We start from the raw sequence: 14776 nt of genomic DNA on the forward strand, positions 1-14776 counted from the left end.
GGGGAATCACTTGAACCTGGGAGGCAGAGGTTGCAGTGAGCCAAGAACACACCACTGCACTCCAGCCTGGGTGACAGAGTGAGACACTCTTAAAAAACAAACAAAAAAGGCAACTGAAACCTAGCTTTTGAAAGGAGAAATCTGAATTTTTGTGACCGTGACTATTTAGAAAAAAAAATTTTGAGTCTTGCTCTGTCACCCAGGCTGGAGTGCAGAGGTGTGATCTCCACTCACTGCAACCTCCACTTCCTGGGCTCAAGCAATTCTCCTGCCCCTGAGTAGCTGGGATTACAAGTGCACACCATCGCACCCAGCTAATTTTTTGTATTTTTTATAATCCCTACACTTTGGGAGGCCCAGGCAGGTGGATCACCCAAGGCTGGGAGTTCAAGACCAGCCTGACCAATATAGAGAAACCCTATCTCTACTAAAAATACCAAATTAGCTGGGCATGGTGGTACATGCCTGTAATCCCACCTACTCTGAGGCAGGAGAATCACTTGAACCCAGGAGGCAGACGTGGCAGTGAGCCGAGACTGTGCCATTGCACCACAGCCTGGGCAATAAGAGCAAAACTCCATCTAAAAAAAAAAGTTTTCAATTTTGGAGACAGGGTCTTGCTGTCATGCAGTCTGCAGTGCAGTGGCATGATCACAGTTCACTGTAACCTTGATCTCCTTGGCTCAAGTGACCCACCTGCCTCAGCCTCCTGAGTAGCTGGCGCTACAGGAATGAACCACCACACTCAACCCAGGAATGTTTTAGAATTGCTGCTTAAACTCTTGGCTCTTGAGATCATGTCACTGCACTCCAGCTTGGGCGACAGAGCGAGACTCTGTCTTTTTTTTTTTTTTTTTTTTTTTTGAGATGGGGTTTCGCTCTTGTTACCCAGGCTGGAGTGCAATGGCGCGATTTCGGCTCACTGCAACCTCCGCCTCCTGGGTTCAGGCAATTCTCCTGCCTCAGCCTCCTGAGTAACTGGGATTACAGGCACACGCCACCATGCCCAGCTAATTTTTTGTATTTTTAGTAGAGACGGGGTTTCACCATGTTGACCAGGTTGGTCTCGATCTCTTGACCTCGTGATCCACCCGCCTCGGCCTCCCAAAGTGCTGGGATTACAGGCTTGAGCCACCGCGCCCGGCTGAGACTCTGTCTTAAACAAAACACCAGCCTGGCCAACATGGTGAAACCCCGTCTCTACTAAAAATACAAAACAATTAGCTGGGCGTGGTGGCGGGAGGCACCAGCTACTTGGGAGGCTGAGGCAGGATAATCTTTTGAACCCAGGAAACGGAGGTTGCAGTGAGCCGAGATTGAGCCATTGTACTGCAGCCTGGGCGACAGGGTGAGACTCTGTCTCAAAAAACAAATTCTTAGGCCGGGCGTGGTGGCTCACGCCTATAATCCCAGCACTTTGGGAGGCCGAGACAGGTGGATCACGAGGTCAAGAGATCGACACCATCCTGGTCAACATGTTGAAACCCCATCTCTACTAAAAGTACAAAAATTAGCTGGGCATGGTGGCGCATGCTGGTAGTCCCAGCTTCTCGGGAGGCTGAGGCAGGAGAATTGCTTGAACTCAGGAGACGGAGGTTGCAGTGAGCCGAGATCGTGCCATTGCACTCCAGCGTGGGTAATAAGAACGAAACTCCGTCTCAAAAAAAAAAAAAAAAATTCTTGGTTCTGTCTAACTCTGTCTCTTGTATAGATACATCAAATATCTAGTGAAATCCTTAGGCATAAAATACAGAGAGGTCACGCCCATACAGGGCTGCACCCAAGAGCAGGTCAGCCAAGAAGGGCTCATCACCTGACCCCATCCATCATTGACACAGTTACCCGCTCCTCAGCATACTTCACCGTGACTGTGGAAGATATGTAGAGACAGGCGGGATTGAGCCTGAGAAGTGGAAAATGGAAACACCTGGAGGCTGGGCTTCATTTCCAGCAGGGGAGCCAAGAACTAAGTCTATCAAGAGTGGACAGGGGCAGGGCATGGTGGCTCAAGCCTGTAATCCCAGCACTTTGGGAGGCCAAGGCAGGTGGATCATCTGAGGTCAGGTGTTCCAAACCGGCCTGGCCAACATGGCAAAATGCCATCTCTACTAAAAAATAGAAAAATTAAGGCCTGGTGCGGTGGCTCACGCCTGTAATCCCAGCACTTTGGGAGGCCGAGGCGGGCAGATCACAAGGTCAAGAGATCGAGACCATCCTGGCCAACATGGTGAAATCCTGTGTCTAAAAAAAAAAAAAAAAAAAAAAAAAAAAATAGAAAAATTAGTCAGGCGTGGTGGTACGCTCCTGTAGTCCCAGCTACTCAAGAGGCTGAGGCAGGAGAATCATTCGTCTAAAAAAAGAGTGGACAGGACTACTAAGTATAGACAGGGGCTGGATTCGGTGGCTCACACCTGTAATCCCAGCACTTTGGGATGCCGAGGTGGGCTGATCACCTGAGGCTGAGAGTTGCAGACAAACCTGACCAAGATGGAGAAACCCTGTGTGTACTAAAAAAATTACAAAATTAGCTGGGCGTGGTGGTGCTTGCCTGTAATCCCAGCTACTCGAAAGGCTGAGCCAGGAGAATGGCTTGAACCTGGGAGGTGGAGGTTGCAATGAGTGGAGATCAAGCCGCTGCACTCCAGCCTGAGCAACAAGAGCGAAACTCCATCTCAAAAAACAAAACAAAACACACACACACACACACACACACACACACACACACACACACACACAAAGTATAGATGGGGGACTCTGTAACTTTCCTGAATGTTAAACTCAACTGGAGGCCTCTGTATGTGAAGTAAGTCAGATGGGGGAAGGGCTTGACATCAGTATTTTTTGAAGCTCCCAGGTGATTCCAATGTGCAGCTGAGTGAGAACCATGAAGGAAGTGTAAAACAGCAGTTCTCACAGTAGTGGCAGGACCAGCAGTATCCGAGATGCTTGGGGAACTGCTAGACATGCGCCTTCAGGGGCCAGGTGCAGTGGCTCATGCTTGTAATCCCAGCACTTTGGGAGGCTGAGGTGGGAGGACTGCTTGAGTCTAGAAGTTGGAGACCAGCCTGGGCAATGCAGCAAGACAAAGTCTTCTTCCCCGCCCCCCCCAACACTCCATTGTATATACTAGCACGGACAAAGTCTTAATAAAAAAAATGTTATCCCAGCACTTTGAGAGGCCGAGGTGGGCAGATCACAAGGTCAAGAGATCAAGACCATGGTGAAACCCCATCTCTACTAAAAAATACAAAAATTAGCTGGGCATGGTGGCGTGTGCCTGTGGTCTCAGCTACTCGGGAAGCTGAGGCAGAAGAATTGCTTGAACTCAGGAGGCAGAAGTTGCAGTGAGCTGAGATCACGCCACTGTACTCCAGCCCGGCGCCTGACAACAGAGCGTGACTCTGTCCCAAATAAAATAAAGAGGGAGAGAGAGGTCACACCTGTAATCCTAGAACTTTGGGAGGCTGAGGCAGGTGGATCACCTGAGGTCAGGAGTTCGAGACTAGCCTGACCAACATGGAGAAACCCCATCTCTACTAAAAATACAAAAATCAGCTGGGCGTGGTAGCAGGTGCCTGTAGTCCCAGCCACTCAGGAGGCTGAGGCAGGAGAATTGCTTGAACCTGGGAAGCGGAGGTTGCGGTGAGCTAAGATCGCACCACTACACTCCAGCCTGGCAACAGAGTGAGATTCCATCTGGGGGAAAAAAAAAAAAAGAGAGAAGGAGAGAAAAAAAAAAAAGCAGCACTTTCTTGGGTCTTATCCCAGATCTAATGATCAAAGTCTCCATGTGATTCTGATGCACATCAGGAAGTTTGAGAATCAAGGGTGTAGAAAGCTGCTGAGCCACAGGACCCAGGAAACAAAGCGTGTTTCCTTCCCCTTCCAGGACTTACTGTCACCACCCACCCGAAACCCTGTCTTGAGCAGACATTGGATTTGACTTAAAGTAGACTGTTTAGAGGTGTTTGTGGCTAGTCTGAATTGAGATATATTGTAAACGTGAAATACTAGATCTCTTTTTTTTTTTTTTGAGATGGAATCTTACTCTGCCTCCCAGGCTGGAGTGCAGTGCCGTGATCTCGGCTCACTGCAACCTCCACCTCCCGGGTTCAAGTGGTTCTGCTGCCTCAATCTCCTGAGAAGCTGGGATTACAGACATGCGTCACCACGCCCAACTAATTTTTGTGTTTTTAGTAGAGATGGAGTTTCCCCATGTTGGCCAGACTGGTCTCAATCTCTTGACGTCATGATCCACCCACCACAGGCTTCCAAAGTCCTGGGATTACAGAGGTGAGCCACCGTGCCCAGTCTAAACTCACCTGCTATTTCCATTGGACCCTGTGAGTCTAAAGAATCTTAAAGGCCGGTCGGGATGGGTCATGCCTGTAATCCCAGCACTTTGGGGGGCCAAGGCAGGAGGATAGCTTGAGGCCAGGAGTTGAAGGCCAGCTTGGTCAACACAGCGAGACTCTGTCTCTACAACAAACAACAACAAAAGGCAGAGGCATCGGTGCTGCTGGTACTACCAGCTGCTTGGGAGGCCAAAGTGGGAGGATCTCTTTACCCCAAGAGATAGAGGTTGTAGGAGATGGAGGTTCCATAATTGTGCCACTGCAGTCCAGCCTGGGTGACAGGGCAAGATCTTCCCTACCCCCCAAAAATCTTAGAGACATGAGAAAACTCACAGGGCCTCCTTCAAAGCGATATCAAGGAGCATCAGGATTTCATGTCATTCAGACGAGGACTGTGGACTAAAAAGCATTCTTGATGCAGTCAGAAATTGTCACCAGAAACCCCCACGGAAGAGCAATAGTGGCGGGGTTTGGTGGGCCACGCCTGTAATCCCAGCACTTTGGGAGGCTGAGGTGGGCAGATCACTTGACGTCAGGAGTTCAAGACCATCCTGGCCAACATGGCGAAACCCCATCTCTTCTAAAAATGCAAAAATTAGTTGGGCGTGGAGGCATTTGCCTGTAATCCTAGCTACCCCAGAGACTGAGGCAGGAGAATCGCTTGAGCCTGGAAGGTGGGGGTTACAGTGAGCCGAGATCACACCATTGCACTCCAGCCTGGGCAACTAGCCTGATACTCCACCTCAAAAAAAAAAAAAAAAAAAAAAAAAAAAAAAAAAACATTGTCCGAGCAATAATGTTGGCATCCAATCTAATATTGATTCATTTTACCACCTCTCACGTCCTTTTTTGTCATCTGGAAACGGAGGATAATACTATGTGCCAGGGACTGAAGATGGGCGCTTTGCTCAAAATCATAAATAAGGACAGGGCTCTGGGTGTCTCCTCTATGAAAATGTTGAGGGGAGGGGAACCAAAAGTGACCCCCTTGGATTAAAGGGGGATAACCCACAGTTGAGTGACACCTGGCTCAGGACGACACCCTTTCCCTTGCAAGCGGCCACAGTACTCGGTTCAGGTCCAAGGTCCACCACTTGCTCGCAGGAGCTTCGAGCAGGTGAGTTCATTTCTCTCAGCCAGGGTCTCCTCTCCAGTCCGAGGTTGGAGAGAGGTTAAGAGATCCTAGGCTGGGATTCCATAGGGCTCCCCGACCTCGCCCGCACCCCGGATACCCCAAGAAAGACGACGACCTGTGCGGCCTCCAAGTCCCAAACGCTAGAAGAGAAAAAAAAAAAAGTCTAACTCGGGGCCTTCGGAAACTGATCGAGGGTAGTTTCCTGGGGCACTTCGGGAAAAGTAGTTCTTTTACGATATAAAGAAATAACTTCCGGGTGAAAATACGGGAGTGGGCGTAACCTTAAGTCTTTCCCTCCAGTGGGCGTTGAATTCCCTCGCTACCCGAAACTTGAGATTTCCTGGGTTCCGGTTGTTGACAGGCACCGCTTCCCTTTTTGCTTCATGTGCGCCTATGCGCATGCGCCAGACTCTCATCCGCCTATTGGTGGATTGTGGACTTCTCTCAAAATACTACATTTCCCAGAAGGCCACGCAAGCGGGCGGGGAATCCCCACCCCAGAGGGAGGGGCGCGGTGCTCCCAGCGGACGCTGAGCCTGTGACCTCTTTCTTTCTTTTATTTAACACAAAACTGGCATGTCCGCATTCTGGGCCCCACGGCTGGGCCGATCTCGGTGCAGACAGGTCAGCTCGGCCTGGCCCTTTGGAAGGCGAGGCCGGGCTGCACTGCGAGAACGAGCCCCTCCCCTGCCCCCTCTCCTGGAGTTTGGAACTGTCAAGCTCCAGCTCCTACCCTCTTCCCCAGATTCAAGACCCCTGCGCCGCCCACCCCGCGGGCCCGGCTGTGCTCGGAGGCCGGGCCTGGCCTGCCTGGCCCGTGAGGATCTGCACCAGCAGGTCGGTGGCCAGCATGGGCGAGGGCTCCTCGAAGCCGATGGTCAGCAGCTGCTGGTAGTCCCCAAGAGGCTGCGGGCACAAAATCCTGTGGTGGGGGGGACCAGGGAGAGACAGGCCTGGACTTGAGTGCCCCCTGCCTCTCGGGAGTCCCTCCCTTTGAGTGAGAGGCGTCAGCTGAAAGAAGCTTTGTTCCAGCTGCGGGTGGGAAAAACCCCCGGGGAAACTTGTTTCCTTGTTGATCAGAAACTTAGTAATGGCTCCCGGAGGCTAAATAACTGGTCCTGACCTGTCCAATCGCCCTGCTAGCTGTGTGTCCTTGGGCAGGTAACAACTTCTCTGAGCACCCTGTTTTCTTTGTTAAATGGGGCCAGTAGCTTAGACCTCGATGGGTTGTTACTGGGGTTGTTACTGGGGTCTGCGTGAGTGCTTTTCAGGGCACAATATGGTGCTATCATTACTAAGGGAAGCAAAGTATTTGGGAAGGTGAATTGTCTTTGAAGGGGTTCTGCCTCCCGCCTCCAGCACCCAAGCCCGCTTTGCTATTGCCCTAGCTCCTACCATGAATAAAGGTCATCCTCGGCTGGTCCCAGGGACACCCATCTGCCGATGGACCACAGCTTCTGGATCTGCGGGCACGGATTGGCTGGACTGTGGCCTGTGTCCTCCCAAGTATCTCGATAGCACAGGAAGTAGCTGGGAGAGGAGGGAGCTGTAATTAGAAGTGATCAGTTTCCTAGCTTCTTCTGTTGAGGGCTTTAATTTTGGAGGTGAGGTGGAAACTCATCGGAAGTTCTCAGGTAGGGATGTGACTCCAAGGCCTTTTCTCCCAGCCAGCCTCTTTTTAAGATGAGGACTTTTATTTTGGTGGGAGGGTGAGTTTTAAGAAAATAGCGGTAGCCTTTCAAAAGCCTTGTTTCCTGGTTCACTTTTTTTTTTTTTTTTTTAAAGAGGCAGATTCTTGCTCCCACTCAGGCTGGAGTGCAGTGGCACAATCACAGCTCACTATAGCCTCGAACTCCTGGGCTCAAGTGATCCTCCTTCCCAAGTAGCTGGGACTCCAGCTGCCAGCCACCATACCATGCCTGGCGAATTTTGTTGTTGTTGTTAAGACAGGGTCTTGCCATCTTGCCCAGGCTGATCTCAAACTCTTGGGCTCAAATGATCCTCCTGCCTCAGCCTCCCAAAGTGTTGGGATTACAGGCTTAAGCCACCATGCCACGCCCTGCCCAGTTTTCACTTTGGTGGTGACAATTTTGAGGCCCATACTGGCATTCATCATAGAAAGGGGAGGAATTCAATTTGGGTAAGAGGACTTACTAATCCACAAGGGAATCTTGTCCCCGACCAGGGGCCTCTGGGATGGTTTCCAGGTGCCAGCGCATCTTCTTATAGAGGTATCGGGGGAAGCGGCTGGCAGTGTAGGCAGCTGGGGCACAGTATCTGAAGATGGATACCTCGCAGGACATGCTGATGGAGAACCTCCCGCAAAAGAAACAGGAGATGCTGGCAGGACACGAGGGAATGCAGGGGTGAGGCTGGGCCTTGGACCCCTTCACCACCCCCATCCGAGTCCCCAGCCGTTATACCTAAGGGGGTTCGTCTCCTCCAGGTCCACAAACCCAAAGGAAGCGTACATGAGGACCAGCTGTTCCAGGCGCAGGGTCAGCTGTTGGGAGATCTCTAACAGCTGCATACCAGAGGGGGCACAGTGAGATCAGCTGGCCCGAGAGGAGCCGGCCTCCCCCTCCACCATCCACCATCCCCCCAGGCTTGGAGCTTCGAGAGGCAAGGGGCGTGGGGTTTAAGAAACTCCCACACACCCCCTTTCGGACCAGCTCCTGCAGGACTCCATAGATGGGGGGTACGCTTCTCGCAGCTGCCTCCAGGTACAGGAAGTAGGGTTCACACATCTGTAAGAAGGTGGGCATGGCCTTGGCCAGCTGCTCCTTCTGTACTTGATCTCTGCTGAAGGAAGAAGGGGGCCTTTGCCTGGAATCCCTCATGACCTCTCCCTGCCCCCGGGTTTTCCCCATTCTACTCACCCCCAACCTGTATCCCTTGGCTAGACCCCTGTTAGAAAAGGCCCCCAGTTTTAGGTCTTTTCTGAACATCTTTCTGGTTCACCCGCATCACACCTGTTTAGAACACTTGTTAAAGAGCTGACACCTGAGTCTCATGACTCTACTTAGGACCCAGAGCTTCCTACAGGGGCTGGGTGCAGTGGCTCATGCCTGCAATCTGAGAGTTTTGGGAGGCTAAGGCTGGAGGATTGCTTGAGGCCGGGAGTTCCAGACCAGCCTGGGCAACATAGCAAGACCCCGTTTCTACACACACAAAAAAATTAGCTGAGCATGGTGTCACCTATAGTCCCAGCTACTTAGGAGGTGGAGGCGGGAGGATTGCCTCCAAGAGCTTGAGGCTGCAGTAAGCTATGACTACGCTATTGCACTCCAGCTTGGGCGACAGAGCGAGACCCTGTTTCAATAAAAAACCAGCCTCATGAGAATCGCTTGAACCTGGGAGGCGGAAGTTGCAGTGAGCCGAGATCGCGCCACTGCACTCCAGCTTTGGTGGCAGACCGAGACTGTCTCAAAAACCAAAACAAAACCCAGCCCCGTGGATCATGAGGTCAGGAGTTCAAGACCAGCCTGGCCAAGATGGTGAAACCCCATGTCTACTAAAAATACAGAAATTAGCCGGGCGTGGTGGTGGGCGCCTGTAATCCGAGCTACCCGGGAGGCTGAGGCAGAGAATTGCTTGATTGAACCCTGGAGACGGAGGTTGCAGTGAGCCAAGATCGTGCTACTGCACTCCAGCCTGGGCAACGGAGCGAGACTGTCTCAAAAACAAAAATAAAAAACCACCACCAACAAGAAAACCCAGCCTCCTAGGATATTCCAATGGACACTGAAATTGGAGAGCCACAGGGAAAGCTGGTCTGGGAATCACATTATCCTTTGGGGTCTCAAACTGATGTCCTGCTGGCCAAGTGTGGGTCAGGTGGGTCTTGTTTAGCCGGCACAGGGTTCAAAAATCTAAGCCAGCATTTAAAAACTGGAAGAAAGTCCTAGAGATTTGACAGCCGCAGGCCCACACTGCCAGGATAGTAACAGTAGCCGCCCCTACCCGCGATTCTACAGCCCTGCTCACTCGGAAACTGATTTTAATAAGCTAGCTTCTTCCACTATCTCCCTGTGGCTCCTAGCGCTTCTAATTTTGGGATTTTTGCGACCCTGGCGTGTATCATGGGACAGCTCACTATAGGCTTGACCTCCTGGGCTCCCCTCCTGTCGCCTCCCCTCCAAGTCTCTTTACCCATGAGGAGCTGGGACCCCGTCCAACATCACCTGTAGAGCAAGTAGCTCTGGAAATCATCCGCCTTCTTGAGTAGGTAGCGCAGCTGTTCGGTGATGGGGCTGAACAAAGTTTCCAGGGGTAGGCGGGGTGGTGCTGGCCCGGGCCCGGGGACCAGAGGTTCGGGGGAAGGCGTGGAGGCTGGGGCTTCAGGCAGCTGCCCCTCAGCATCTTCGGGGTCCGGCTCAGGTGGGTCCCCAAGCCTGCTAGGGGGCGTCGACCAGGAGGGATCTGCGCAGGGCGGCGTCCCAGGTTCTAAGGCGTCTGGAGGCGGTGTTTCTCCAGGGTCCAGGCAGAGCGACCCCTCTAACCACTGCTCCGTAGCCATGGTAGGGTCGTAGGGCGGGAACCTGAGCTCTTGAAGCTTCTGCTGCTGCTCACGGTGTCGGCGGCGGGTTCGACCCCGCCCCGGGAGCCTCCGACTGGACCCTGCCTTGACCTCTCCACCGGCGCCGCGCCGCGCCCGCGGGGAGTTGGCCTCTTTTGAATTTCAACACGCGGGAGGGGCGCGCCGCTCCTGTCCGCGCGCCTGCGGGCCCCCATCCCCCCACACACGCGCCACGCGCACTCCGGGAACCTGGCGGTGGGGAGGAGGGACCCGCCTAGGGAGGCGACCTCTGGCCTTGTCTTGGGGGTGTGGTTAGAGCCAGGACCTTAACCTCTCGAAGTGGATCCCTGGAGTGGAGGGGTCTCTAACGTGTCTCCAACTTCCCCCACCTGAAACAGGTATATGGAATGAGCTCGCCCGGGCCCGAGTCCCAGCCTCTCGCTCCCAGAACCCGTTTTGTTGCTGTTGTTAAAAAATCATTTTAATTTAAAATTTTTATTTTATAAAGATGGGGGCCTCTCTCTGTTGCCCAGGTTGGTCTCAAACTCCTGGACTCAAGCGATTTCCCGTCTTGGCTCCCAAAGTGCCCAGGCTTTTTTTTTCTCTCTCTCTAATGGAGTTGAGAAACTGCCTTAGAACTCAGTAGGGACTTTGGATGTAGTAGCTCTGAGGACTACTACTAACAAATAATAAAAAATCTTCAGGCCTGGCTCGGTGGCTCACGCCTGTAATCCTGACACTCTGGCAAGCTGAGGTGGGAGGATTGCTTGAGGCCAGGAGTTCGAGACCAGCCTGAGCAACTCAGCAAGACCCCGTCCGGAGGAAAATAAAATGTTAGTCGGCTGTTGTCTGAGGCAGAAAAATCACTTGTGCCCAAGAGTTCGAGGTTGTCACCAGCTATGATGGCACCACGGCACTCTAGCCTAGGTGACAGGAAGACCCGGTCTCAAAACAAAATCTTCACTTGGAAATCTTTTCCCATCTGATGGCTCAATCCCTTTTTTTTTTTTTTTGAGATGGAGTTTCACTTTTGTTGCCCACGCTGGAGTGCAACGGTGTGACCTCAGCTCACTGTAACCTCCGCCTCCCAGGTTCAAGCGATTCTCCTGCCTCAGCCTCCCGAGGTAGCTGGGACTACAGGTACCCACCACCACACCCGGCTAATATTTGTATTTTTAGTAGAGACAGGGTTTCACCATGTTGGTCAGACTGATCCTGAACTCCTGACCTTGTGATCCGCCCATCTTGGCTTCCCAAAGTGCTGGGATGACAGGTGTGAGCCACCACGTCCAGCCCACTTCTGTTGTTTTAATGGGGAGGACCATGAGGCCTGGAAACCCTACTATGGTTCTAGAACAGCCCCTGCCCTTGACAGCTGTAGCGGATTCTTTGCAGTAGGCAAGGGCTGACAGGTTTATACTTTTTAATGTACATTATGTCAAACACACTAATTATAAAGACTCTGAGTGAAAAAAAAAAAAAAGACTCTGAGTGAATAACTGAGACAGGTGTCAGACGCCACTGTGTGTGACCCCGAGCAGACAGCATCTCTGTTCGGGGCCAGTTGTCTCTTCTGTAAGGTGGGATTTGGGGGGGACAATTGAGAAAATGCTTGTAAACCCAAGAACTTAACTGCTAGCCATTCAACAATAGTTGAGGCCAGGCGTGGTGGCTAACTCTTGTAATCCCAGGCAGGAGGAGAATCGCTTGCAGCTGGGAGCTCGAGACCACCCTGGCCAACAAAGTTGGAACCCCATCTCTACAAAAATGTCTAAAACTTATCTGGGCGTGGCAGTGTGCACGTGTAGTCCCAGTTAGGAGGCCGAGGTGGGAGGATCACTTGAGCTAGCAGTTTGCAGCTGCAATGAGCTATGATAGCACCACGGCACTCCAGCCTGGGTGACAGAACGAGACCATCTCTAAAAGGAAAACAAAAATTGGGCTGGGCGCAGTGGCTCATGCCTGTAATCCCAGCACTTTGGGAGACCGAGGCAGGCGGATCACCTGAGGTCAGGAATTCGAGACCAGCCTGACCAACATAAAGAGACACCGTCTCTACTAAAAATACAAAATTAGCTGGCAATGGTGGCGCATGCCTGTAATCCCAGCTATTCGGGAGGCTGAGGCAGGAGAATTGCTTGAATCTGGGAGATGAGGGTTGAGGTGAGCCAAGATCGCACCACTGCACTCCAGCCCAGGCAACAAGAGCCAAACTCCATCTCGACAAACAAACAAACAAAAAAAACTCAGCACCTGCCGTGTGCCTAGCTCTGTTCTAGATATGGCGAAATTACAGAGGAAAAAAAGCAAGTATTTCCACCCCCTTGGAGCAATTACTGAGGCAGCTATAATTCATCCTTTCCTTTTTTTTCCCCCTCCCCAAACAATTCTGTCCTAACCTTTGGCTCTCTTAGGAAGCTCTTTAACGCCCTCTCCCCTGCCCCATTTATAAAATGGACCCCGTGGCTTTTTTTCCTTTTCCTTTTTTTAAAATTTTATTTAAAAAACCTTCGGTGCAATATTAAAAAGCAATACAGCCAGCTGGAGCAACAATCAACAGAAAGAAAAGAGGAAGGAGAGGAAAAACCCAAGGAACCCCAAGCCAGGTAGTCCCCTAGGAGCTGGAGGCCAGGGGCAGAGACTGGGAAGGGGGATGGGTGGTGGGAGGCGGAGGAAAGACCACCCACCAAAATAAACAGGCAGATCCAAACATTTATACAGGAAACACCTGGCTGAACGGAAGAGGATCTTGGGGAGATGAGAAGCCCCCCACATTTCATTTTTTTTTTTTTTCCTAAAATGTTCTGGGCTGGGTGGGGAGGGTCAGCCACCTGGGGTGTAAGGAGCAATCCTCTCCCTGCACCGACGTGCTGAAGGGCAAATGTGTGTGAGACAGAAGGGGCAAAGATGAGGACATACAGGGTGCCCCTCCCTGGAATCTGTTATGAGGGCCAAGGGTGTCCATGTCCAGCTCCTGGACTCTGGGGGGTCTTGGGTGAGATGGGGGCCAGAATGGGTTGGGGCAGAGGTGAGGCTGGGCGCTCAGCCTAAGAAGCCATCGGGGTCGTCGTCCTCAAAGTGGCCTTGCTGCAGCACCTTGATGTGGTGCTCGTAGATTTTCAGGGCTGGCCCAAGGCGGATGGACAGGCCGGTGAGCACATCTGTGCGCTGCATGAGCAGCAAAGATTTGCCATCAATTTCCTGGGTGGCACAGGGACAAAGAGAGAGCGAGCCAGGTCAGGGCACGTCCCACAGAGACCCTCTGTCTGTCTGTCTGTGTGTAATCCGGGGCTGGGAACTCACCTGTTCTTGGAAAGCTGTCGCCTGCTCGGGGAAGCCTGCCTCAGTAAAATATTCCACAACATCCATCACTGTCCACTCCACAGGATCAGACGACTTCTCTTTGCGCCCAGTACTGCATCAAAACAGACGGACACCAGTGAACATAGAGGTCCCTCTGGCTGTGCCACATACCTGCGCAGCACCCGCACGTCTCCAACACCCCAACTTACGGACAGCCAAAGGGGGTCCCGTCGGCCCCAGGTAGGGCTGGTTTTCCTGGGGGCAAAGGCACGGGAGATGGGGAGTCTGGCCCGGTGGCAACAGAAGCTGGGAAAGAAAAAAAAAACCTGTCTTTGGCTTTGTCTTGGGGCTGAGTTCCTCCCACCTGGCACTTTCCCCCACCCAGAGATCCTTACCTGTTCCCCCCTCCTTGTTCATGTTTGCCATGGAGAACACCTGGCGGGTGCCGCTGCCCGGGGCTGGCCCCCGCCCTTCATCCTGGCCCTGGTGAGTTCCGCAGGACGTCCAGTCTTTGACCCTTTCCTTGGCACTCTGAGGTCCCCGTTCGCCGTTAAGCTGGTGGTGCTGGGCACCTGCCGGACGGTCACTCTCGGGTACTTCAGAGCCCTCTGACACATCATCTTCATCATCTTCGTCTTCATCATCATCATCATCATCATCTTTCTCAAGCACTCGCTCTTCTCCACCTCTCTGGGGCGGAGGAGAGAAGCATGCGAGGTTAGCAGCTGTTCTAATCCCGGACCCTGACTGTGGCATCCGGGCGGAGGGGAGGATGGACCGATTCCACCTTTAAGAACAATACGGACTAACTTTTACGCATTCACTCCGTGCCAGGCTCTGTGTTAACTAAAGCCTTCGACAACCGAATCTCACTAAACTCGCGCAACAACCCCAAGGGGTCGCTACTGTTACTAAGCCGCGTTTACAGCGAAGGAAACTGAGGCTCCGGGAGATTCAGCCACTTGCCAAGGTCACCACGAACTAAACCCGCAGGAAACGCGCGAAAAGCCCCAGCCACCCGCCACCCAGTTCCTCCCGGGACTCGCACCCCCGCCACGAACTTCGCCCGCACCTGCCCACCGCGCGGCGCCCCCGCTCCCCGGCGCGCTCACCTTGCTCCGAGACGGGCGGGCGCTGGCGGCCGGCGGCGCCCGTCCGGGCCTGTCCCCGCGGGGCAGCGCTAGCGCTCCGAGACGGGTGCGCTCCAGGCGGCCCCGCGCCGCCGCCTCCTCCTCCAGCAGCCCTTGCACGCGACCGCGGGTCAGGCGACCGCCGGCGCCGCCGCTGCCCCCGAGGTAGCGCACGACTTCCCGCAGGCTCACGGGCCGCGCCGCGCCGCCGGCCCGCGCCGCGCCCCCCTCCGGCGGCGGCTGTGGCTGCGGCGGCGGCGGCTGCTGCTGCTGTGGCGGCGCCGGCGGCTGTGGCGGCGGCGGCAGCGGCGGCTCCCGGGCGGCGACGGCGGGT

The 14776-nt window shown here is 53.4% G+C and overlaps 2 protein-coding genes and 1 long non-coding RNA gene across 4 annotated transcripts in view; 1 reads left to right on the forward strand and 2 right to left on the reverse strand.

Annotated features, from left to right (window-relative positions):
* Positions 1–6032: 6032 nt before the first annotated feature.
* Positions 6033–11066, reverse strand: CUNH19orf67 (chromosome unknown C19orf67 homolog). 2 transcript variants are annotated; one of them, XM_032265750.1, is made up of 6 exons: positions 9675–11066; positions 8148–8289; positions 7914–8014; positions 7645–7830; positions 6886–7020; positions 6033–6412 (listed from the first exon to the last, which is right to left on the reverse strand). In XM_032265750.1, exons 1-6 carry the CDS (start codon positions 10007–10009, stop codon positions 6238–6240), a joined length of 1074 nt encoding a protein of 357 aa, XP_032121641.1. In that variant the 5' UTR covers positions 10010–11066; the 3' UTR covers positions 6033–6237. The 2 variants fall into 2 exon arrangements, with proteins under 2 accessions (XP_032121641.1, XP_032121640.1); XM_032265749.1 differs by having other exon boundaries at positions 8148–8292.
* On the forward strand, positions 6241–8490 carry LOC116541522. Its single transcript, XR_004264845.1, has 2 exons — positions 6241–6327; positions 7676–8490. It is a non-coding gene; the product is annotated as an uncharacterized LOC116541522 (long non-coding RNA).
* A 1417-nt stretch (positions 11067–12483) lies between the features above and the next one.
* Positions 12484–14776, reverse strand: part of SAMD1 (sterile alpha motif domain containing 1) — a 3127-nt gene continuing 834 nt past the window's right edge. The window contains exons 2-6 of the mRNA XM_032265883.1: positions 14425–14688; positions 13708–14002; positions 13522–13618; positions 13313–13424; positions 12484–13210 (exon numbers count right to left, since the gene is read on the reverse strand). Coding sequence (XP_032121774.1) covers positions 13052–13210; positions 13313–13424; positions 13522–13618; positions 13708–14002; positions 14425–14688 — 927 coding nt within the window. The 3' untranslated portion in view covers positions 12484–13051. The remainder of the gene's footprint in view (positions 13211–13312; positions 13425–13521; positions 13619–13707; positions 14003–14424; positions 14689–14776) is intronic.

The sequence above is a fragment of the Sapajus apella genome, unplaced genomic scaffold, assembly GCF_009761245.1.
Source record: "Sapajus apella isolate SASKATOON/1434 unplaced genomic scaffold, GSC_monkey_1.0 scaffold152, whole genome shotgun sequence".
NCBI classification, from domain to species: Eukaryota; Metazoa; Chordata; class Mammalia; order Primates; family Cebidae; genus Sapajus; species Sapajus apella.